Source organism: Phyllostomus discolor, chromosome X (assembly GCF_004126475.2).
Source record: "Phyllostomus discolor isolate MPI-MPIP mPhyDis1 chromosome X, mPhyDis1.pri.v3, whole genome shotgun sequence".
NCBI classification, from domain to species: domain Eukaryota; kingdom Metazoa; phylum Chordata; class Mammalia; order Chiroptera; family Phyllostomidae; genus Phyllostomus; species Phyllostomus discolor.
In genome coordinates this window covers 79,837,287-79,861,430 of record NC_050198.1, presented here as the reverse complement: position 1 = coordinate 79,861,430, position 24,144 = coordinate 79,837,287, and the positions used below count along the sequence as shown (strand labels likewise).

The window sequence follows — 24,144 nt, the reverse complement described above, 5'->3', positions numbered from 1 at the left end:
GTATGTTTTCCGTTTCTTAAATAAAAATTGAAACACTCTATAAATAATATTTCAGCACTTGCATCTTCCCCATGATATAGCATGGACTTCTTTTACAATAAGAATGTTTGTATGTTTTATGTATAATTTTAAATTTAAAATTAAACAATAAAAATGATGAAGATTTTCTGTGTGTCATTACATATTTTTCTACAACATCATGTTTAATGACTCCATGGAATTGTGTGAACAGACCATAATGCATCTAACTAACTCCCTATTCATGTTGTTTTCAATGTCTTATAGACAAAGCTGTCACAAATGTCTTTGTCCATATACCAGTGTGTACTTGTGTGGCTGTTTCTGTGGCTCGAATCCTTGGAGGGGAATGGCTGGGTCAAATGGTGTCAAAGGTGCCTTACAGAGGGCCAGATTGACTTCCAGATGACTAAGAGGACTCCTACTCAACTTCTTCATCCTTCCTCATGCTCAGTTTTCTCCTGTGTAAACTGAGGTGATGGTATTGTACCTACCTTGGGGATAGCATGATGATTATTATAAGAGAAGAAATGCAAAGTGATTGGTGCCTGGCAAATGTGTCAGTACTCACTCAATCACAACCATTATTCAGTACTGTTGGGGCTTTGAGTTCTTTTGGGTCCTTTCTTGTTTCTTTTTGCTTAATTTTAATTTAATTGTTGTTCAAGTACAATTTTTTATCTTTTATTCACATCCCAGCCCACTCACCCAGCCCTCCCCACCTTCCTCCCATTTCCACCCACCCCTAGTTTTTGTCCATGTGTCCTTTATATTTGTTCCTGTAAACCCTTCCCCTTTTCCCCTGAAATTCCCTCCCCTCTCCCCTCTGGACACTGTCAGCCTGTTCTCTATTTCAGTGTCTTTGGTTATATTTTGCTTGTTTCTTTGTTTTGTTGTTTAGGTTCCTGTTAAAGGTGAGATCATATGGTATTTGTCTTTCACTGCCTGGCTTGTTTCACTTAGCATAATGCTTTCCAGTTCCACCCATGCTGTTGCAAAGGGTAGGAGCTCCTTCTTTCTTTCTGCTGCATAGAATTCCATTGTATAAATGTACCATAGTTTTTTGATCCATTCATTTACTGATGGGAACCTAGGTTGCTTCCAACACTTGGCTGTTGTAAATTGCCCTTCTTGTTTCTTTGATGAGGATAATGCTTAAAGTTTCCTAAGGTTCACAACTACTAATGGCAGTGGAACAAGTACAACAGAGAACAAAGCCTGGAAGCAGAGTGGCCCTGTTTTCACCCTGATAGAAGCTCTCACTCCAGTTTGCCCTCCATCATGCAGTTAATGCTGGCAGAAACAAAGGAAGCCAGGGGTTCTAGTCTCTATCCTACACTCCAGGAGATGGTGTAGCTTCAAGTGAGCACAAGGTAGAGTCGAAGAAGAGGTGGCCTAAGAGGAAAGGTCCAGCTAAATGTAAAGTTCCCTTTCTTGGACACTGGACAACCCTCAGTTCACGCCCTTCCTTACTGGGATGGAGGTCTTCAAGGCTCTTGGAAGAGAGAAATAGCTACTCCCAACTCTTAGACTTCAGCAAGGCCTGTGGACCCAAGAGCTTGAGCTCTGATGGTGGCTGGTTAGTGGGAAAGGCAAAGCTAATGAGGGCTTCAAACTGAAGCTTTAGGTCAGCAGGGTCAAAGACACTGAGCATCTTTAAGGAAGGGACAGATGGTCCTGAAAGGACAATGGAGGACATTTTGCTGAGTCCAGCTTTGAAGAAGACTTGTCTATCCCCCCAGCCCTCTTTCCATAAGAACATAACTGGAGACGGTAATTTCATCCTACTTATGTTTATTGCTGTCAATCTGTCTCCCTCCATCCCCATCATATTTACACTAAACCCTTCCCCCAAAGCTAGCTTTACCAAAGTTCCTGGTAGTAGGTCCAGAAGCATGTCCATTAAGCCAATAGTCCTAGATGTAGTAGGTTCTGTTTGTCCCTGAGCCAGTTGGGCCCTGGGGAAATGTTACTCTGGAATTGGCACAGATTTGGTGCTGGCATCAAGGGAGGCCCCCATCAATAGATGCTATCCACCCTGGCTGGCATAGCTCGGTGGATTGAGCACAGGCCTGTGAACCAAAGGGTTGTGGTTCGATTCTCAGTCAGGGCACATGCCTGGGTTGCAGGCCAGGTCCCCAGCGAGAGGCGTAAGGGAGGCAACCACACATTGATATTTGTCTCCCTCTTTCTCCTTCCCTTCCCCTCTCTCTAAAAATAAACTGTTGAAAAAAAAAAAGAAAAGATGAGCTAATTAAAAAAATGTTTGTTTAAAAAAATAGATGCTATCCTTCCCCTTCTGTAGCTCAGGGTACACCAAAACCTTTAGCAAAGCAGAGTTCAGGTAATGGATTCCCTAATGTCTAGTTTGTACTTTCCTTTTTTGTAAGGACCCACACAAGAGGCCAATTTTGGACCCAAATCTGCATCTGGCTTCTGAGGAACCATTCTATTCTTGGAAGCCAGGTCTGACCATCTGCCATCAGCCTTGATGGAAGTGTCATTTGAGGGGGTCAGGAGTAGAGATGGTGCACATTATATGAGGTATGGGCATTGTCTTAAGCTGGAGGAAGTTGCAGCTTGGCCTGAGTTATGTACAAAGGTGTAGAACTGATGAGCAGGTGGAGGCATTTCATTTGGGAGCCCAATGCTCCTCAAGCCCCTTCAATAAACCCCACTGGTATCCTGGGCCACAGGTAACAGGAGAGCAGACATTTAATGTCACAGAATGTCAGAGTTGGTAAGGCCCTCAGCATCTATCCATTCTAATCTTGGCCAGGTATAGACCCAAATTGGTGAAGGCACTTGATTCACCTCACCTAGTGATTCAGTGGCCAAATCTTCCAGAAAGTTAAAGAGAAGGAAAGTAGGAAAGGTGCATGTGGCTTTCTTCAAACCTTATTGAGGACAATCTGGATTTACCTGTGATCAACTAGAATATTTTTAAATGGCCAGCTTCCTTACGGTCCTGAGACTGACCTGAAACACTTTGCCCCCTTTTCAGGAGCAGTGCTACAGGGGAAGGTACGGTGAGGATGAGGAGGATTTGGAGGCCTCAGTGGTGAGGGAGATGAGTGGGGTGACCTCTCAGTGCCCCACTTGCTGTAGCCATGGCCAGAGTGGGCTCTACTGTCAGTAGCTGGTGGAGAGAGAGGGCTGGGCAGGTGTAATGTGCCTTCAGCGGCTCCTTATCCACTTCAGCCAAGCCTTCAGGGCTCTGGCCAGCTGCTATGGCCCTATGCGCCATGGGGGGAGCAAAGGGGAGCAGAGCCAGGCTAGGCACCAGTCCTCTAGCAGTCCTCCAGCCCAGGCCACCTCAGGAAGCCGGGGCCCCTCTCCGCTGCCTGTGCTGCTTGGGCCCAGCCTTGGCCCACCACCACCTCCACTCAAGGTGCCCCGGCCAGAGAGAGGCTCTGCAGCTGCTCCTCAGCACCTGCCAGCTCCGCCTCATCACGCCCACTCTCTGAGCCCTCGAAGCAGCCTGAGTCACGTGGGATGTCCCACTTGGGATCTGACACGGTGTGCGCCACTGGTTCCTGGCTGCTGTCGGTGCCTTCTTCTGCCTCCTCGCTGCCAGCTGCCAGGGCAAGAGTGGGAGATGGAATATGGGGTTTTGGGCCTTAGAAGGAAGGGGTTCAGAAGCCCCAGGGAGCTCTGTGTGGGAATAGGGACCCTGGGGGTAGGGACACTATAAGCAGTCTCTCCCTCAGGGCACCTGCTACCACCTCTGCCCTCCTCATGATTTTTCCAGGCCCAGGACCTCAAACTTCTTCAACACTAAGCCAGGAGCCAGGAAATCTGCACCTGAATCCTGGCTCTGTCATTGCCCAGCTTTTAGGCCTCAAGGAATTGCTTTACCTTCTCTGGCCTTAAATCTACCCTTGGATCCCAAAGGGAGTGGGACCCAATCATCCTTAAAACCCCTTCTCCCCACAAACTTTGCCTGAGACTGGAATTAAGGTGTGGAAAGTGCCTTCTCACTGCACAGGGCCTTAGGCAGAAGCTTCCCCTCCGTTGGTCACCAGCAGGCACTCCCACCCAGCTCCTAAACCCACTCACTGTCATAATCCAGCAGCAGCTCTGCAGCAGTGAGCAGTTTGGCCCGGTGCTGTGGGTCTGTGATGTTCAGCTCATTGAGGTGTGTTTCCCGCAGCTCCTTGAAGTCTTCCAGTGTCTGATAGCCATTGAGCAGCAGGGTGGACGTGTGCTCCTGTGGGCAGAAGCAGGTCACCAGTTAGGCCATTTACAAGCCACACCCCCCTACCCAATTTTGGCCTCGCAACATAGCTGGCAAGCCCTGGCCACAATCCCTGGGGCAAGGGTACATCCTTGATCCTAGATGCTAATTCAGGCCTCAGCTCAAACCTGCAGGCCAATGCGCTCCAGCAGCTCATGCAGAGTCTTGGGCTTGGGCCTCTTGCCCTTGCTCTGTCGGCGGCTGGGGCGGGCAGGCCCCACAGCCTCCTCAGGCAGCACATCCACATAGATGAACTTGAAAGAGCCCAGCCTGCCATTGAGCAGGCCCAACCATGTGCCCACAGGTGGCTTTTCAATGATCTGGATCACATCACCTTTCTGTGGGAAGAGAGGAAAGCAGAGTGGATTAGGAGATGAAGGGTGGTCCCTTGTCCTCTGGTGACACTGTCCTACCCTGGCTCAGTCCAGCCCCCTTTATGTGTGCAGCCTGCTAGTCTCAAGAGGGTCCTGGATGCCAATCTTACCTGTAGTTTCAGTGAGTCGTGGTCATAAGGGCTGGGAGTGAAGTCGGTGTGGACTCGGGCTCTGCCACAGAAGGGTCCTGTGTACTGGGGGGCAGGTGGTTCTTCCCCAAAGCTGCCAGAGCCTGGGCTGGGGCTGCAGAGCTCACTGCCTGCAGGATATGGGGCAAGGAGGAGAGTCACCTTTGTCCCAGAACAATTGGGGCTGTGCCCATTCAGCAGGTATCTTGTAGGGGGTCTATCTGGATGTCCCAGGGCTACATGCTAGGGAAGAAAGCTGGGTACTGGCCAGTCTGACAAAACAGGCAAATTTGAAGGGCCTCTAAAGACCAACTGGGCCAACACCCCAACGAGCAGACGAGGAATACTGAGGCCAGATGGGCCAAGTGACCTGCCTAAGGCCTCTCATCTTATAATTGGCAGCACTGGGTCTGTTACACTCCAAATCTTCTGATTCCAACTCCAGTGCTCCATCCACCCAGGAAGCCACACCCTGCATTAATATTTTACTTTTTCCTTTTTTACTTAATAACACTCAGTGTCTAGTTATCTGGAAATTCAGATGGGCTCTTTTTCTCAGGGAAGGGTAGTATGAAGTTTATTTTAAATGGTTTTCAGTGGGGGTAGGGAGGGGGCATCAGGGAGTTCTGGGAAACCAGAGAAAGATCAGGGAACTTGGAACTGGCTTGAGGGGTGGGAAAGATAGTGTCTCTGAAGGTTTGCAGCTCCTCATTTAGGCAGGGCTGCCAGGACCTCCTGCCTAACCCCATGTATGTCCAAAAGATGTCAAGAGGTGCCCTAAGACCAATAATCTAAAGTCTGGGGTCCAAGAGGCTGAGCCTTCACAGCTGGAGACTCTATACCCACACCCTAGCCCATATGTCAGAGGTCTAGACAGATATAGCCTCTAGCTGTCCTTGGAAAGCTGGGGCTGGGCTGGTCCAAGAGGGCAGGGGGGCCCTTCCTTTGCCCTTGAGCCCTCCACGGGCTGAGAAGAGCTAGTTGTAGCTCTTTTATTGCATAACTGAGTTCAAGATTGGGTCACCTTGGCCAAGTAATTAACCTCCCTGAGCCTCAGTTTTCACATCAATAAGGTGAGGATAATAGTCGTACCAGCCCCTTGAAATTATTGTGAAGATTTAACATGAAGAAGGTTGGGAAAGTTCCCAGCAGCAAATCCTAAACATTGATTTTTCTTAGCCACTCCCAGACAATCACCTTCATGGCCCTAACCCAGTCCTTTTCTCCAGACTTAGTAGGTATCCCCCTATCTACCCTACTCACCTGTGGATGCTTGGCGGCTGAGTCCTGGGAGCTCACGCTCCTCTTGCTCAGAAAAGAGCAGTGCCATCTTTTCAGGGCCAGGGCTGTCCAGGCTGCAGTCTGGAGATGTTGGGGAGGCTGAACCCTCCTCCAGAGTGTCTCCCTGAAGGGGAGGGGAAACAGGGAGACTGGAATCCCAGAGCAGCCTTGGTTAGGGTGCACATGGGGCAGCCCAGGTGCAGAGGAAATAGGCCTGGGCTTGACAGAGAACTAGCCCTTGACTGGAACCCCAGCTCTGCCGCTTACAGACGGCATTGCACTCTCTGAGCCCTAGTTTTCTCTTTTGCAAGGTGGAAATGACAAGTCCTTGCCTTGCCCACCTCACAGAATGAGGCGTAACTGGGGTGCCACATGAATGTGCTTTGTCAGCTTAAAGAGCTGATGTACATGCAGAGAAAGTTGGTACATACAGATACTAGAGCTTGGATCTGAGCTGTCACTGGGACAGTCAAGCAGACAGTGGTGCCAAAGAGTTACTAATTTTGACTATGCTCCCATGTGCCAAGCACATCTGTCATTTCATTCAGTCCTCATTTGAGGATAAGTGCTTGATTGTCCCAAGTTTTTAGATGAGAAGTAATGGAAGAACATTCTTAAGGCCATGCAAAAGGTCCCATTCAAATTCACCTGACTCCAGAGTACCCCTGCTTCACTATACCTCAGTGCAGAGGTAACTCTTCCACAACTGGCTCACTAGGAGTAAATGCTCTCATGAGTAGATGTCACCAATTCCTGTGCTGTAAATACTCCCCACATGGCCAGTGTTATGCTACCACTATGACATTGCTTATTGAGCAGCACATCTTCATAGGCTATTTCTTCCACATAGAAACTATAGATGCAAATAACCTCAGAGGCATAGAGGATAATGAAAATCAGTCCAAGAATTAGGAAGTGATGAATTTTGAGGATTGACTGTGTTCCCTTTATTTTTAATATAATTTATTTAATTCTAAGTTGATATAATTTTCAATAATATTATGTGTCATACCCGATTCACAAAATTCCTAAAAATTTGGCCAACTGCTGTCCTGAGCTGGCAGGAGCCAGCACTAGCTGACTGCAGCATACCACTGCCTTGGAGCCTCCTATAAGAACCGGGAGCACACTAGACTTAATGTGTGCCTTCAGCTGCTTAGCTATGCCTGCCCTACAACTCTCTGTCATGTACTCCCTCCTTGGGCCAAAACCAACCTTCTCTAACTTTTCCTCAGAGGGGTTCCTCTTTTAATCAAACCTTTCCAATCCTAGGGGCTAGTTCCCAACAAAACTTGGAGGTGGATGAATTTGCCTCAAGTGATCTCATCTCCTTTGCAGCTGCCCACTCTCCTCAGGCTTGTTTTTTCACAAAGCTTCTGTTACTCCAACTTTCATCCCTCTTTAGACCCTCACTCCTAATCCATCTGGACCACAGTGTCTTGTTGCCATGTCCATGGCTGAGTGAGCTCCCCTCCCATGTGACCTTCCTTCACATATTTAATTGAGACTTCAGGCATGATATATAAACAGTGGCTCTCAAGGCAGCCATGCTCACACCTTATCAGAGTGGTACCTCTCTTCCCTGTCACCACCACTCCCCTGGATCCCAGGCCTCACCATCTCCTCTGACAGGGCTTTAACCATCATCTTGCCCATCTTCCTGTTCATGGTTCGGGAAATCACAGCCTTCCACTTCTTCCCCAGCTTTTTGCTACTTTTTCCAGCATCCTCTTGGGTAGGGACACTTGAGTCATCTTCTGGAATCTGTGACAACAAACAAAGAGGTCCAGGGACCCTGATGACTCTCCCTGAGTCCAGGACTTGGGAATAGAAGGAGTCCTTTGGGCTCCAGTAGAGGACGGAGGGGTGGAAATGGAAAGATCCTATCCTCTTCTTTCTTGACTGCAGTCCTGTCCTCAGTCTTATTAGTTTGTAATTACTTTGTAACTGAAAACAATGCAGGTGAGTTCTTGGGGCCCAGGATTTTGGTGGGTGGGATAGGTGAACCTTCTGTATTTAAGGAGCCTTAGCCTCTACAATCCTAAAATTTCCTCTTTCCCCTTCTCCCTCCCTCCCAGTTAATCCCACACCAAGGACCTGTAGCCAGATGGCCCAGCAGCCAGAAAACCACCCCCCTCCACCCTTAAGGAGGCTCTGAAACTCACATTATCATCCAGATTAAATTCCTTCTCGCTCACCACTGGGGAGCTGGGTTTGGACTTGGCAAAATCCTTGAAACTGCTGGAGCGCTGAAGTGACAGCTGGAAGAAGCAGAGGTGTTGCAATCAGTGGTGCTAAAATGGCTGGTCAAGTAAGGAGCTGTTCTCATTCCCAACACACATGCACACACCCCAGGGCTGGACAGAGCCACATGTGCCCTGAGGTGCCAGGACTAATGAGGTAAAATACAAAGATGTCCTTGGAGATACCTGGCTTCATCCTGTTTATCAATAGAGAATGGCCCTTAATGCTAGCCTCAGAGCAAGCTCCTGACCTCAAAGACCGTAAGCTCAGTTAAGCCTCAGACTAAGCCCACCTTTCCACCAGTACCTGAGGTTTGGCCCCAAGAACCCTGAAGTGAAAGAAAGACTAAATGAATTGAAGTAAGGACATATTTCCTACTAGAGACATACCTTGGCATGGACAATAGCATCACCTTTATGTAACAGAGCAAACCTTCCCAAACCCCACAGCATAGCTTCTATGTTCTGGGCCTGCTCCACGTGTGGTCTCCTGTCACAGTGATAGCAGTAAACACATTAGTGTCCCCAACCTGGTGAATTTATGTCTCGAGAAGATCAAAACACTCCCCCCAGCAGTTAGTCAGACCTGGCATTAAGCTTTCTGGAAAACCTCAGTAGAGGCAGTCAGAGAAGGTGCCCACAGATTTGAGGCACAAATGATTAGCAGTAATTTAGCAAAAGACGGCTGCCATTTTCTTTCTTCACCTCAGCTTTTAACCTTAGTCACTAATGTGATGAGATGGCTATTGTTGACATGTGCTGGTCTTTGGACTTTTTGGCCTGACCTATTGTTTGTGCTGATGAGACTATTTTCAGGAAATAAGCTTTCTTAACTGTATATGTGTGTGCATGCCAAGACAGCCGCAGAAACCAGGCTGAGCAAATAATGAGGCCAGGCATTAAACACAAGGAGTGAAGGCAGAGCTTGAATCAAGATCAACAGTCAAGACCAGAGATACACACAGGAACCAGGGTTCACAGATGGCCAGACAGATACAGCGGGATAGACTGCACACACCGGAGATAAGGGCTTGAGGAACCAAAGCTCCAAACCCGCACAGAGCTGAAAGTTTCACATCCTCTTTCTTATGAAGGAGTTGTGGTGGAGGGGGGGAGTCAAATGACAACCTTTCAGGGCAGGGACAATATCACCTGCCCCACAACATGTACAAAATTGGCCCCAACTCCTGGGAACTACAGTGGAACACTTACATTCTTTTGGTAGGTCTTGACCAAAGGCAAGTCAATAATCAAGGTCAAGGGCCAGACCTTCCTAGAGGTTAGACCAAGCTAGCTGACCAGAAACTAGGTCAGCAGTCAGGCTAACTAGCCACTACAACCACGAGGGCCTTCTGGGTGGGGCACCTGTAGACTCTACCAGGAAGCCTCTTCCATGCTATGTTGGGGAGTCAGAGAAGGGGGCCATGATCAGGGAAGGGAACACATGACCATGGGGTGGCTACTCTGATTCCCATGTATCCCTTCCACCCTCTGTTAGCTTTTCCTACCCACTATTCTTTTCTCTTTTTCTCCCTTTCTTTCCCTTTCTCTCCTCTGCTTTCTGTTGATTTCCTCCTCTTGTATGGCTAGGATGCAGCTGCCCCGATAACTTCCTTCTCTTATTGCCTGGAAAAGAAGGAACAGAGAGAGGGTGGGCAACAGGCTGGACTTCTATTTATAGGCCAATGGGGTCTATCGTGACCTTCTCTCCATCACTTCTCTGCCTGGTTTGCAGACTAGGAGGCTGAGTTGCCCCAGAAGCCCCAGGGACTGGCAAGTTTGGAAAGCAAACAGGAGGACCCACATGGGGCCAGAAGTGAGCTTTGTTGGGACAGAGTAAACTCATTGCCTGGTCTCCCTCTAATCGCAGTTCTTTCTTTTTCCTGTCATTAATCTACAGTCTGGGGAGTGGGAGGGGGACCTCTGGCTCCTAGGACCTTGTTTCAGGGCTCCCCTGTCCCAGCTTTAGCTCAAAGTAAAGTAAACTATTGAAAAGGACCATAGGGGTAGTGCTGGGACTTGGGCCCAGCTGGCAAATTCTAAGCCTAAGGACATGGAAAGGGCTACACAGTTCTTCAGGTGACTAAGGGTAGGGGCTTGCCAGAGTAACTTTTTCCCCAGCCTATCTCCAACCTCAGAGGCATCCCCAATATCCTGAATGCCTTCTAGTATCTCTGAAGTGACATCCCACCCAGGTATGAGTTGAAATTCTCGAACCTTTGAATTTCCTGCTTGGCCTTCATTTGAGGTGAGGCCTTCTTCAGGATCCTGCCCAGGGTGGTGGTAGTACCAAATATCTTTTTTTTTTTAATGTTTAAGAGGAATATGTGGACCTCCTGGAAAGAATTACTTTTCTGGTGTCAGATGTTGCTGAGTTCAACTTTGATATGTGTGATTTTCAGTGAGGTATTTAATCTTCTGGGACCTCAGTCTCTTCACTTGGTGTCAGCCTGCAAAGGTTCATATCTTGGTTCTGTCATTGACCATCTGTATAAAGCTGGGTGAGTTTCTTAACTTTTCTAGGCTTCAGTTTCCTCATAGATAAAATGAAGACAATACCTACTTTACTGGGCTGCTCTGAGGATGAAAGGAGTGCTTGACACAACTACCACACAGCAAATGTCCAAATGTCTGTGTATAGCTTAGCTTTTTCTATGACCCACCTCCAGGCTCTTATTCAGGGCACTCCCTGCCTGGAACACTCCACCTTTCACCCTGTTAACGATAGTTTCTTCTCTCCTACAAAATCCAATTTAACTGGAAACAACCTACATGCTTACCAACTGTAGAATGGATACATGAATAGTGGCACAGTTATGCAAGGGGCTATGACATAGTGATGAGCTTAGGGCAGCTCTCTCCAACATATGGATGAATCTCACAGATACATTTTTGAGCAGAAGGGGCCATCCACCAGAGTATACTATATACTTCCTCATATAGAAAGTTCAAAACCTGGCAAAATTAATTTATGCTGTTAGAAGTCAGGATAGTGGTCACCCTTGGGGAAAGAAGGTGTGTCATGACTGGTAGGGGCATGAAGGAAGCTTCTAGAGTGTTGGAAGTGCTCTGTTTTTTGATCTGGGTGCTGCTTACATGGGGATGTCCATTATAGAAATTCACTGAGTGGTATACTTATGATTTGTGCACTTCTTTGTACAAATATTATACTTTAATAAGTAGGTTTTACAAATCCAGTTTTAAAGGCACTGTTCCCTGCAGGAAGCCTCCCATGATTACCCTCTCAAAACCTCACAGTGCCCCCATTGGTATCTTCTTCCCTTGCTTCCTAAGCAACATTGGCTTCCCTCAGGTGTCTCCACAACTGCACTCTTAGCTTATTCTTATACCAGTCATATACTTAGCATCCTCTGGTCTCCAGGTTAAATATCTTCCATGTGCCTGGCACCCTGTCAGGTGCTTCATGTGTGCCAGCTCACTCCAACCTCACCATAGCCCAATATTACATGTCACTTTCCAGATCAAGAGACTGAGACTCAGAGAAATGAAGTGCCCTAGGCAGAGATATGCAGCTGGCAGTATAAAGTGCAAGGGTTTGAACCCATGTCCATGACTAGAAGCCTGTTGATGTTGCTGCGCTCAGAGCTCACAAAGTCACCACTCCCATCACTACAGAAACTAATTGAGTGCAATGCGACTTCAGGTAGTGTTTGGAGGGAGTTACAGGGAGAGCAGGTGGGAGTATGGAGGAGGAAAGGCTCAGGAGGACTTCATGGAGGTGTATTTCAGTGGTGCTGTGTAGAGTAATGACAATTTTGCCAGGAGTTGCTGGGAATAGTTTATTTTTATTAATTTGTTTGGGGGGAAAGGAATAGTAAATGACAGTGAGAGTTAAAAAAGTTCTAGTGTGGCGATGGGATGGTAGGTATGCCAGGGTATGCCGTGGGAGAGCAAAATGTCTATGGAAAACTCTTGCCAGCCATGCCAAGGAACTTGGGCATTAGCTTGTGGGCAATGAGGAGCCACTGGAAATACAAAATGCATGCTGGTAGAGGTGTCCTGCTAGAGATCTTCTGTAGGAAGGGAGCCAGGGAGATGGCGTGTGTTGGGATTGCGAGAGAGAAGGGCAGTGAGATACTGGAAGGGGGGAACACTTGGACACTAGAATGGGAGCCTAGATTCCTCTCCATTTTGCATTGTAGGAGATTTGGAGTAGGGGGAAAAGTATGGGTGTCATCCCAGGACAACCTCCTACACCCTGACAGATAAAAGGGAGTGCAGAGTAAGACCTTGATAAGCAAATATCTGTGAAGGGGTATGTCCCCACCCCCCACTCAGGGGCTACCCCAATCCTTCATCATGACCAATAGGTGCCATACGCAGACCCTACCATCCTAGAGGACCTACTCCCACCTCTGCTCTGCTGCTTGGAAGGTCCCTCAATTGAAGCCATCTGGGTCTGCCTTGCAGAGCTCTCTTAATGATGAGTTGAAGTCTTTCATTCTTATCAGATTCATCTAGTGCTTTTGGGGTTAGTAGGGGACAAGAGAGTAGAGGGAGAAGGAGTTTACATTCTGGAGATTGGCAAATCTTGGCTTGGATTTCTGTTCTTCAATTTGCTAGTTGTGTGACCTTGGGTAAGTTTCCAAGTCTTGAACTAAAATAGGGATAAAGTCAATATCTGCCCCTCACTCACCAGGTTGTCATGAGGAGCCAAAGAGCTAAGAGATGGGTGAAGCACATAGTACAGTGTTTGGTACCTGACAAGCTCTCAGTGCTGGCTATTAATGCCATTATGTCTTGTTTTCTCCACTTCAGGACTGGAACCCAACCTTTTTCTTCTTTGCCATGTACTCCCCACCCCCGTCCACCTCTATGGCATGCACCCCCTTGTATGCATAGGTACACATTCGAAAGAGTATTCTCACGTTTATTGTCCCAGGTGATCCATGTAACCTGAGGTGGACAGATCAGGAGCTATCTTACTTTTCAGAGATGAGGAAACTGAGGCCCAAAGAAAGTTAATGAACTGTCCAAGGTCCTATAGCTAGAAGTTGGTAGAATTCCACCTCTGCTTTCCTGTCCCCTGCACAGTGCTTTCTCCATCTGGCAAGCCTGGGAAGAGGAGCAGGGGCAGGAGAGAGGGGCCTTGTTTGGCTTTGTGCTTTTCCCTTTACTGTGTCACTTTACCCTCCATGGGGAAGGGACTGGCTCGAGGTCACAGTGCTGGACCTGGCTGCTACCTCCAGGCCCAGGGAAGATACTGTCTCCGCCTTCTGAAAGCACACTTTGGCTTTTCTAAGGGTACTCTCAAGGTTTGGGGCTTGGAGAGTAACTCTGGAGGCTGGTCCAGTCTATGGCAGGGAGGAGTGGCTTTGCCTGGACTACCTTGCCCTAGAGGACCACATGGGACTTGCTTCTCTTGGGAGAGATCTGGGGAAAATTCCAGAGCCCCAGTGGCCAAGCACAGAAATGGGATAATGAAAGGGAAGAAAGAAGATGGGGGACTACTGGCTTCTGTGTGCTCCTGACACCTCTGCCTGAGGTGGCACAGGGCCCTAGTGTAGATGTGTCAGCTCTTTCTCAGGCTCTTTCCTCCGGTTCAACTCGCCTGTGGTTTGGGGCCCATCAGTGTTTAGAACAGTCTCAGCTTCCCATCCACATTAGGCAGAGAGCAAGGGGAAGCAGACTGCTTGCCAAGGAGAGACAACCAATGGCAAGTCTGCTGCTGTGCAGGGTTTTGACAGGCAGGTAACAGAGCCTGTGTAAAACTAATAAATCTCTTCTTCACCCCTGCCTACCTCCGCTGCAAGCTTAGAGAAGCAGCTAGGGTGAGGAGAGTATAGCCGGAAGTGGCAGCCACCCCAGGACCTGAGATGGAACAGGATGCTCACACCAGTAACTTGAAGCTCAGCCTCTCAGCTGGCTCAGCTTTGGTCTAGGAGCCGCTCCCCTTACTAAGGGGCTTCCCACAGGGCACTTGGGCCGAGCTCCAGGAGAAACTGATGGGGGCACAGCAAGGGTCTGGAGGCCTGGACCTTGGTCTGGGGCTAGGCCTGTGTCTCTTGGACCTGGTTCAGACCTGCTTTGGGATTGTCCTAGGATTCCATTGGATGTGAAAGATGTACTTGCTGATTGCCTGGGGGAATCCTATAATCAAGTCACAGAATTAAGTCTAGAAATCCTCAAATACAACTGGAGGAACTTACATCTGGCAGAGCCTTCAAGGAATATTCCAACCTGGCTTTTGCTCCAGGAATATGGATACCTCAGCTGTCCATTACCGCTGCTTTTCTTCCTGGCCTTTAAAATGTCCTCACCATATTTTTCTTCCTCAGCCCTCACTTCTACTCCCCATCTCACCAGCTTCATTTTTCATTCTTCACAAATAATTTTTCCCCACATTGGAAGAACTTGTATGCTCCCTGCACCCCACTGTAGGTTTGGAGGCCCTCTGCCTTATTTTCAAGTTGGCCCCATCACCAGTGGGCCAAGAGAGCTACAACAGAACTGAATCAAGTGAACAGAATCCTAGCTACAGCCAAAGGGTGGGGTTCTAGGAGGATCATGGCTCCAAGTGGGGTGGCCCAGCCAAACCCTTTGAGTGAGATGGCTATTGAGAGGCCATGCTCAGGCAGAAACAGTGGCAGGGCCAGTGTAAGGGAGAAACGATTAAGTACGGTCTAACGATTCAGCTTGAGGATTGCATTTTGTGGTTCTCAAGTTCTAGTCTAGGATTCTAGCCCTTAATTTTAGGTCTCTATACCATCACTGTAGAGTTGACTTCTATAACTCTAGACTTCTAAGCCTGTTCTGTAACTCCATTTCTCTAGAATTTTGAAAGTCTCTTTTGTACTTTTGTTACTCTAGTAACATTTGGGCCCCTGTCCCATTGCTGTTGGGAGCCCGTGCCTACAGACTCAACGTATGGCCTTTGGCTCATCACTTTTATGAGCTCAGGGGCTGGATTATGCAAGCAGAGGGAAGGAAAAAGTGAGTTCCCAGAGATGCTCCTCACCTTTTTCTTCTGAGTGGGCTCCTTCTCACTGGCATTGGAGGGCTTGCGGCGCAACATGGTCCTCTGCCCGATGACACTCCTTCCCTACTCTTCTAGGTGTCGAGATGTGGAGACCTCTTGCTCAGCCTTGCCAGCACTGTCCAAGGGGCACAGCATGGACTAAAACTCTGGCTTCCACAGTGGCTGCTGCAGTGGCAGCTTGGGGGTGAGGGCCATGGACACGGGCGGCAGCAGCATACAGGAAGCCCTGCCACGTGACCAGCTCTTACAGCAATCGCAGCCCCTGCTGGCCCCTAGGGAGGAAGGAAGTCCTAGCTTCAGTCTCTAGAGATTCTGATGCAGACGGCTCTTGGGTTGAACAAGCAGAGAAAAGTCCCTACCTTGCTGTCTCATGGCAATTATCACCAGTCTTTCTGCTCCATCTCTCCAGAGGTGGCCAATCAATTTGACATTATATGATGTACTTGGGCCTCTTATCTCTTTGACGAGAATCCAGAAACCAGAATTTGGATCATGTCTTTGCTTGTGGGGCCAATGCTCTTGGTCACCTTGTATCACCAAGATCATCACTGGTATCACTACCACTGTCATCACCACTACAACCATCACTCCTTATTTATAGCCATCACCCCTATATTCATCAACCCTCTAGTTGTCCTACTGCCATGAGCATACTTATGACCATTATCACTACAACAACCACCCCTACAGTCAACACCCTCAGCCATCATCCCTACAGTCATCATCATTGTCACTTTCACCCTCACAGTCATCATCCTCACAACTGTCATCCTTACTGACATTACAATCAGTGTTCCTGTAACATTCTTACCCCTACAACCATCATGCCTACAGCCATTATCCCTAAAGCAATCATCCCTGCTGTCATCCCTACAACTGCCATCAGCACTGCTATACCCATCATTGTTAGTACAACTACCCTGAGCAACACCCCTCAGCCAGCTTCCTCTATCTGCCTCACCATTGCCATTATGACCAGCACAGCCATCATCCTCACAGCCATTAACCTTACAAACACTGTTACTACAACCAGTCATCCCCACACTGATATTCTCATCCTTAAAATCATTACTTCTACAGTCATCAACCCTATAGCCATCACTTCTCAGTAATCACCCTACAGCAGGGGTACCAAACTCATTCTCACTGGGAGCCACATCAGCCTCACGGTTGCCTTCAAAGGGCCGAAATAATTTTAGGACTGTATAAATGTAACTACTCCTTAACTGTTAAGGAATTGAAATTACATTCAGCCCTTTGAAGGCAACCTCAAGGCTGATGTGGCCCCTGGTGAAAATGAGTTTGACACCCCTGTCCTACAGCTATCATCTCCATTGCCACCAGCACACCTACAGTCATGTTCACCAGAGCTGTCATACCTTAGAGTCAAAACCTCCTGGCCTGTATATTTACCTGTATATTTATCACCACCATAGCCATCACCATACACAAAAAGCATTTGCAGGCAACTCCATACCACCAGCAAATATCCTGTTCAACAGGCATTTTTTAAATGCCTATGTGCTAAGTTTAGAATGTTCACTTTGTGGATTGTCTGTGGCAGACATTTTAATAATTCCAATAGCTTTTCTTATTAAAAAGTAATCCATATTCATCATACACAATGTAGCAAACACAGATACACACAAAAAAAGAAAATTCAAAAATTCTCCATAATTACCTTCCATACTGTTTGGATGGATATCTTTCACTGTTTTTGTGCATTAACTATATGTGTGTGTGTTTTCAAAAACCACACTATCCAGAAAGTAGATCAGTGGTTGGGAGATAGGGAAAGGATAGAGAGATCAGGAGGAGTACAAGGACCCTTTTGGGGATGATGAATATGTTCAGTATCTTGGTTATGGTGATGGTTTCATGAGTGTATACATGTCAAAACTCAAATTGTACACTTTAAAATAATGTGCCATTTATTTTAGGCGAATTATATATAAATAAAAGTATTTTAATGCATTTTTGTTTTTATTATTTATTCCAATGGCATTTGTTAACATCACCTCAATATTAACCTATATTAATATGGATTAATATTAATAATTTTAAATATTAAAAATGTCACACTTCGCAAACTGTGTTGGTATCTGCTCGTCACACTGAACATAGTATCATTCAGATTTTCTCATGCTATGAAATATTCTTCAATTACATGATTTTAATGGCTGCCGAGCAGCCAGATTGTATGACTGTACCATGATTATTTCACCAGGTCCGTACTGATGAACTTAGGTCGGCCTAATTTTTTTTTTGTTTGTTTACTCTTCACTGCACATCCTTAAGGTAAATATTCACATCCACGATTTTCCCCTCAGGATAAATTTCCAGAAGGGGAATCCTGGAGCAAAAGGTACACATTTTTTTAAAGCTCTCCACTGTGGCACTTGAGAAATCCTGAGCTCGCCCTTCCTTGTTCCCAAGATGTTCTCGTGACTCCCTCTCTCCTACTCACTAGCCTGCTCCGCGTCCTCCGACCATCCATGGGTTAGGGTGAACTCAGGAAAGACCAAGTCCTTCTCCCCCAAGCTGAAACCATACTTCATTGGTTCAGCCTGCCGGGCAGACACAGGAAAACATATGCACCCCAGCTTGCTTCCTTGCAGGCCTGCACTTTTCAGCTGAAAGCCCCTCGCAGGCCACCCTGGGCAGAGCGTTTAAAGTATGCAGCGTAGGAAGGAGCCCAGTAATGGTGTGGAGAACCCACCGGGCCTTTCATGCCAGCCGTTGAAATCAGGGTGGGTAGCGCAGCCCCGCGGGGTGCTGGGTGAGGAGCATGGCTGCAGCGGCTGCAGAGCCTCAGAGGCACCTGGGGCTGGGCGCCCGTAGCGGCCAGGGAAGGAGCCGCTCGCAGAACCTTCCCTGTCCCCGGCCCGCGAGCAGGATGTGCCCCGCTTCCTGTTTGCTCAGCCCAGGCAGCGAGCTGAGCTCACACTCTAACCGCAGAGTCTTCAAAGGCAGCCACCTAACCAGGCAGCCTGGGAAGAGGCAGCCGGGGGCGGGTGTGTTGAGGGGACCTCGCAGAGAAGCACAGAAAGTAGTAGTACAGGCGTCACGAAGGAAAGGAGTGAGGGTTTTCAGCCCCGCCCCCTGTCAGTCGCCTTCTCAGATAAGATCTGCTTCCTCTGGTCAGCAGACCCGGTTCTAGGAGTGCAGAGCTCTGGTATATGGACTTGCCTCCCCCTAACTTTTCTCTCCCAGCAGACTGCCTTGGCCTGGTCGAGCCCCAGCTGGTTAATGGGTCCTAAACACTTTTTAAATAGGTTTCCCTTCTGGGCAACACATTTGCATTTTATAGGTTATGTTCCAGGTACACAGAGCCCTCAGCTGAAGAAGTGATGCGAGTCAGCATTTCACTGAATAAGGCCACCTCAAACTTGGTAATGGCTTTGCAGGCAGGACCTAGGATCTAGCTCTGGGCAGATCCGCTACTAGGCACTTTTATATAAATAGCTGTCATAGTTCCTTGCACCTGGGCGCTGAATCCTAGGTGGAGCAGCAAGCTTACATTTGCCCAGCACTTGTTTTTGCCAAACAACATATTAATCTCAACACAACCCCCAGAGCTAAGTAGTTGTCCCTCAGTATCCAAGGGGAGAATGGTTCCAGGATCCTCCACAGACACCAAAATCCAAGGATGTTCAAGTCCCTTAGTCAGCTCTCCATATCCATAGGTTCACCACCTATGGTTACAGAGGGCTGGCTATAGTTTAAATTGGGATTATTATTGCAAAGATGTGCCCCTTATAAATGTGGGACAGGAGAGCCTTGATTTAGCAGCAATACTGTGCTGTGTGTGTGTGTGTGTGTGTGTGTGTGTTGGAAGGTGGTCTACTGATAGTGAGATCTATCTGAACCCTCAAAGGGTAGACACAGAGTTGCCGAAGACACAAAGGTCTTCATAGGCTATATTCACATAGAGCAGGCCCCCATTTGCACCTCCTGAGAGATCCTAATTTAGTAGAAAATCAAGGGTAAGATATTTGGGCCAGGTGGGACCCTGACATGTGTGAAAGCATCCTTTACCCTCCAAATGGGTACAGTGCTGACTCGAGAAAGTAAGAGTTTGGATAGTGAGGGGTACCTATATTTGGAATAACTTTCCAAGTGATTCTTGTTCTCACCTCTCCCTGCTACACACACAGTGGACTTTACTATAACCCTATGAGGCAGGCACCATTGTTATCCCCATTTTCCAGGCAGGAAGCTGAGGCTCAGAGCGGTTCAACAAACTGTGTAAGATACAGCTAGGCAGCAGGGCAAGCTGAATTTTAAATACAGGTCTGCTCTTGGTCCACAGCCCATGCTATCAACTACTAAGCTCAGGTGCCTCTGATGCAGAGTACCAGAAAGAGGAGGTAAGAGAATTGACACCCTACATTGGTCAGGTGTCAGACTAGGTGCCACAGGGCCACCTTGAAGCAGGCCCAGAGGGCAGTAAAGAGGATGGGGTGGATATCTGAGAGTCACATCATATGCACAATAGCTGGATAGCTAGGGTTGATTAAGTGGGGTGGCCTGTAGGGGAGCTTTTGTCAACCTGGGGAGTACTTACGACCTGTAGTACTTGGCCTAGAGGATTCTGTGGGAAAGCAAGTTGACTTCAAACAGCTGTCATGTAAGGCAGGGGTCCCCAAACAATGGGCCATGGACCAGTACTGGTCTGGGCCTGTTAGGAACCAGGCTGCACAACAGGAGGTGAGCTTGAATGTAATGCACTTGAATCATCCTGAAACCATGCCCACCCCACACCTCCAGTCCATGTAAATAAAAACTGTCTGCCATGAAACCAGTCCCTGATGCCAAAAAGGTTGGGGACTGCTGATGTAAGGGATATATTCTGAGTGGCCAGGAATGATGGGGACCCCTTTCTGAAGAAGGTATTTTCAATATTCAAATGGTACTACCTGAGTCCTGGTGAATAGTGATCTTCCCATCTCTAGAAATGCTCAAGCAGAGACCATATAGTCCCTTGAAAATACCTGGGCATTTCCAAGGTGAAGTCCAGTTGTTAACCCAACCCATTAGCAGATTTCATGATGGTAATCTTAGGCAGATGGGGCAAGAAGAGCAAAAGTGCACGTGGGAGAAGGAGGGCAGAAGTGAGCAAGGGACCTGGGTGAGAAGCATCCATTCCTTATGCACACGCACAGCTTGTAGCTCTGGGGACACTGGGGAATCCCTGGTAGCAGGGGCTGATGGGAGGGAGAGACAGCCATCTCTGAATCTCTGAACTCTTGATAAGTTCTTGGTTTAAAAACAAGAAAACACCTGCAGGCAGCTGTGGGAGTTACCAGCAGAGAGGAGGCTGGGTTTTGGTGCTCAGATAAAAATTCACTGGATGCCCTTTCTATGGGAGATGGAGGGACTGGGCTGCTCTGTCATGGCCTCTGTCCCAAGGTTACAAAGACAAAGGTCACTGAGTAGTCTAGGAGACAATTGTCCAGGGCTCTAGGAAAGAAAAGGAGCAAGAAATGGAGTCAGGTAGAACTGGATTCAAATCGCTGTACATCATCTACTGGCTATATGACCTTGGGTAAGTGACCTTGGGAAATGAGGTTTATCCAAGACAGTAACAGAGATCATGTGAGCCTTGCCTGGGGAGCAAGATTGGTGTGTGTGTGTGTGTGTGTGTGTGTGTGCGTGTGTAACCAGAGTTACCCAGATGACCTGTATAGAGAGATTGTTCTTAGCCCAGTGCCCAGCTCACGGAAAATGCTTGGTACCCAGTAGATGACTCTACTTCTGTTTACTACAAGTTCCACCCAGTGTTTCTTCTCTTGCCTGGTTACTTGCTTCTGTATTTCATCTGGGCCCCACCTGAATCACTGCTCCATGATCCTATGTGTCTCTACCTTGTCAAAGGCAGGGTCCTCCAGTCCAAGCTATTCTAGAATACATGAGGTGTGACAAGCAAGAAGGCCTAGAACCACTTATGTGGGAGAGCTGGGAGGGAAATCAGCTTTTCAGCTTCATGGTCTTGTCGTGGACCACTGGGGCTTTCTCAACTACCAATTTTACTCTACTTGCTCAGTTCCTGTTTCACAAAGAAACAAGGAAGTGAGAAGATGGGCGGCCTCAGGGCAAGGGTTGGTTGGCTGGGTGGGGTTGGGGAGTACCTCCTACTCCCATCTGAGACAGCCTTGGAAGGCAGAGATGGACAGACAAGGAGGAAACAGTTGCTATTGAATCTTTTATATTTCTTTTTCTTGGCACCAAGAGTGCCCAACCACTGATTTGAGGAAGTGACCGGTGAGTTGGTAAAATTCACTGCTGACATGGATTAGCTGTGTGAAGAGTAGCCAGCCCTGTTCTTTCCACAGTCCCAGTCCATGAAGACCTGGATCCAGCTGGCTGGAAAATGAGTGAGGACTGACTTAAGTTATGATTTTTAAAAGGAACCATCCGGACTCTGTGTATGTATGTATCTATCTATCATCTTGCCCATGTCCTTTCCTCTTCCAAACAGGATTTAAAGCATTAAGAAATGTATCTCAATGCCATCAGAACCACTGTTGTGATAGCTGTGTGACCTTATACAGCTCCCCTTGGGCCCCACTTTGCTCATCAGAGGCAGTAAGGGAGTGACAGAAACACCCACTGAAAGTGAGGGAGGAGCCAGCACAGAGCTGGGTCAAGACAACTGGGAATTTAGTCCTAGCTTGGGCCCCAATGGGCACTATGATCTTGGGTAAGTCCCTTCTTATTTCTGGGCTACTGTTGATGTTTCCCTATCTGTACAATGAAGGGATTGAACCTACTTTTTGTTTGTTTGTTTGGTCAAGGAGCTGCTAGTCAGAACTGACAATGCAGTTTGCAGGGCCTGGTGCTTACTGCACTACTGCACAGGCAGATGACCCATGAAGCTGGCCCAGCAACTACTTGCAATACAAGTCCGATGGGAAGCCCATGCAGGCTGCTTTTGGATGGAGCTCTTTCTATGGCAGCCATTGTGACATTTCTGAGGAAGCCTGAGCCCTAGGGAGCAGAGCTAGTAAAACACAAATTAGATACTTTCTCAAAAGCCTGTCTAGATTTGATGGTTTATATATAAAAATTGGGTCCCAAACCTTGTCCTTACGTACTTCCAAAGGTAAGGCAAGAGTTGAAGTTGTGCCGGACAAATAGTAGCACTACCATCTCTTCTCTATGGGCTTCTCACTATAACCTCATCAGGCAGATGGTACATGTCATTTACAGGAGGGATAACTAAAACACAGAGAGGCAAAGGGACTTGCCTAAGGTCACATAACCAGCAGAGCTGGGACTAGAACCTTAGAATCCTAACTCCTAAGAAAAGGAGATCTTCTACATGGCCTGTTCCACAGTGGCAATCAGAGAGTGAAGAGGTGTTTGGTAAGCCCCATCCTCTAATATAACAACAAAGGGCCAAAGCCCAACAGGGCATTTATTTACCTTTAGTTCATAAGGGTGGATGTCTCAAGTGCACCCACATATGTTTGCCCTGCTGTGTGTACCCTGAGTATTTCCCTGTCTGATCCAGAGTGCAACCCCTAAAGCAGGATGGTCAGTGTGCCTGGAAGGGACATTGAAAGGGAAGATGTAGGGTGGCAGCTTCCTCTGTAGCCATGCTTCTGGGCTGGGAGTTCCCAATCCCAAGATGGTGGATCAGAAGAGGCAGTTAAGTTACATGGTAGAGACAAGGCAGAACCCTAGGAAGGGGAGGAAATGGAGCATGTGAGCCCCGTGGGCTGAAAGGCCTGGGAGTGGGCCTTGGTTAGATACCAAGGGCCTTCCTGCTGCCCATAGCCAGCCAGAATCACAGGAGCAAATGTCAGGGCCCAAAGGTAAAGGCCTGGGAGGGGAAGGTCCTAAGGAAGCGGCATAGTGTGGAGAACACCAGTTGGGTCTGAGTTGCAGCTCTTCAGCTGTGTGATCTTGGTTGAGCCTCTGTTTTCTCATCCATAAAAGGTTGGGAGCATACTCCTTGCCTTTTTCTAGAATGAGTTCTAGAGTAATTGGACTGGTTTGAATCCTACTTTTTTCATTTTCTTGATGGGTGACCTTGAGCAAGTTGGTTAATCTCTATAAGCCTCTTTTTTAATGTGGGAACAATAATAGAACCTTCTCACAGGCAGGAATTAAGTGAAAAAATGAAATAGTGTACACTTATTAAGAAAGTAGATCTCACATTTAGTCTTCTTACCACAATAAAATAAATTTTTTTAAAAGAATGCATGTAAAGCGGAGTTCCTGGTACATACTAAATACTCAGTAGATGGTAACACAGATGATAATGATGATGGTGGTGGTACCTTTAATTTTATCATTAGTAGCTGTCTTTGTGGGGTGAGAATGTGAGGGAACAAATGACTCAGCCAACAGAGGCCTACTGTTGGGTAGTAGAGGCTGTCAGTGAGGATGGCTCAGAGCTGGGGCCTTTGGATGCAAGCATCGCTGGTGATAACTGTCACAGGCAAACTAGGCCTGATGGTCCCAAACTCGAGGAATCCTCTGCCTGGTGCCTTTGCCTAGCACTCTGCCTCAGAAACTTGGTTCTCTCCTCCCTCTGACTATGCTCCTCTAAGCAAAAACGGTGATCCCAACTTTCCTGGACCATATTTGACAAGTACCCCAGTGTAAGGCTCCCCTCCGTCCCCTCCATAAGGCTCCAAGACCTTTAGCACAGGAGGTGGTTGGCTGGGCGTGGCATGCATGCAAACACAGGAACACTGTACGCATGCTTACATACACATTCTCAAGTACATGTGCTCCTCAGCTGAGCTTCTGGGAGCCTCACAACCCCACCCCCACCTCACCCCCTCCCCTTCCTCCCCTACCACAAAAGCCACAGTAACAGCAGTCTTCAGCAACACAACAGACACAATGC

At 47.8% G+C, this 24,144-nt stretch overlaps 1 protein-coding gene across 2 annotated transcripts; it reads right to left on the bottom strand.

Annotated features, from left to right (window-relative positions):
* Window positions 1-1,795: 1,795 nt before the first annotated feature.
* On the bottom strand, window positions 1,796-15,511 carry SASH3 (SAM and SH3 domain containing 3). Of its 2 annotated transcripts, XM_028523245.2 has the most exons (8): window positions 15,261-15,509; window positions 8,204-8,299; window positions 7,656-7,802; window positions 6,021-6,162; window positions 4,740-4,888; window positions 4,384-4,593; window positions 4,078-4,228; window positions 1,796-3,595 (listed from the first exon to the last, which is right to left on the bottom strand). In XM_028523245.2, exons 1-8 carry the CDS (start codon window positions 15,315-15,317, stop codon window positions 3,405-3,407), a joined length of 1,143 nt encoding a protein of 380 aa, XP_028379046.1. In that variant the 5' UTR covers window positions 15,318-15,509; the 3' UTR covers window positions 1,796-3,404. The 2 variants fall into 2 exon arrangements, with proteins under 2 accessions (XP_028379046.1, XP_035872571.1); XM_036016678.1 differs by lacking the exon at window positions 8,204-8,299 and having other exon boundaries at window positions 2,276-3,595; window positions 15,261-15,511.
* Window positions 15,512-24,144: the final 8,633 nt, after the last annotated feature.

What these genes read in the sequence shown, in the direction of transcription:
- SASH3 (XM_028523245.2), bottom strand. Translation starts at nt 15,317, where the DNA reads ATGTTGCGCCGCAAGCCCTCCAATGCCAGTGAGAAGGAGCCCACTCAG. An exon ending in CAGCCGCCAAGCATCCACAG is followed by an intron (nt 4,889 to 6,020) that starts GTGAGTAGGGTA and finishes CATATCCTGCAG; the next exon opens with GCAGTGAGCTCTGCAGCCCC. An exon ending in GCTGCTGCTGGATTATGACA is followed by an intron (nt 3,596 to 4,077) that starts GTGAGTGGGTTT and finishes TTGCCCTGGCAG; the next exon opens with CTGGCAGCGAGGAGGCAGAA.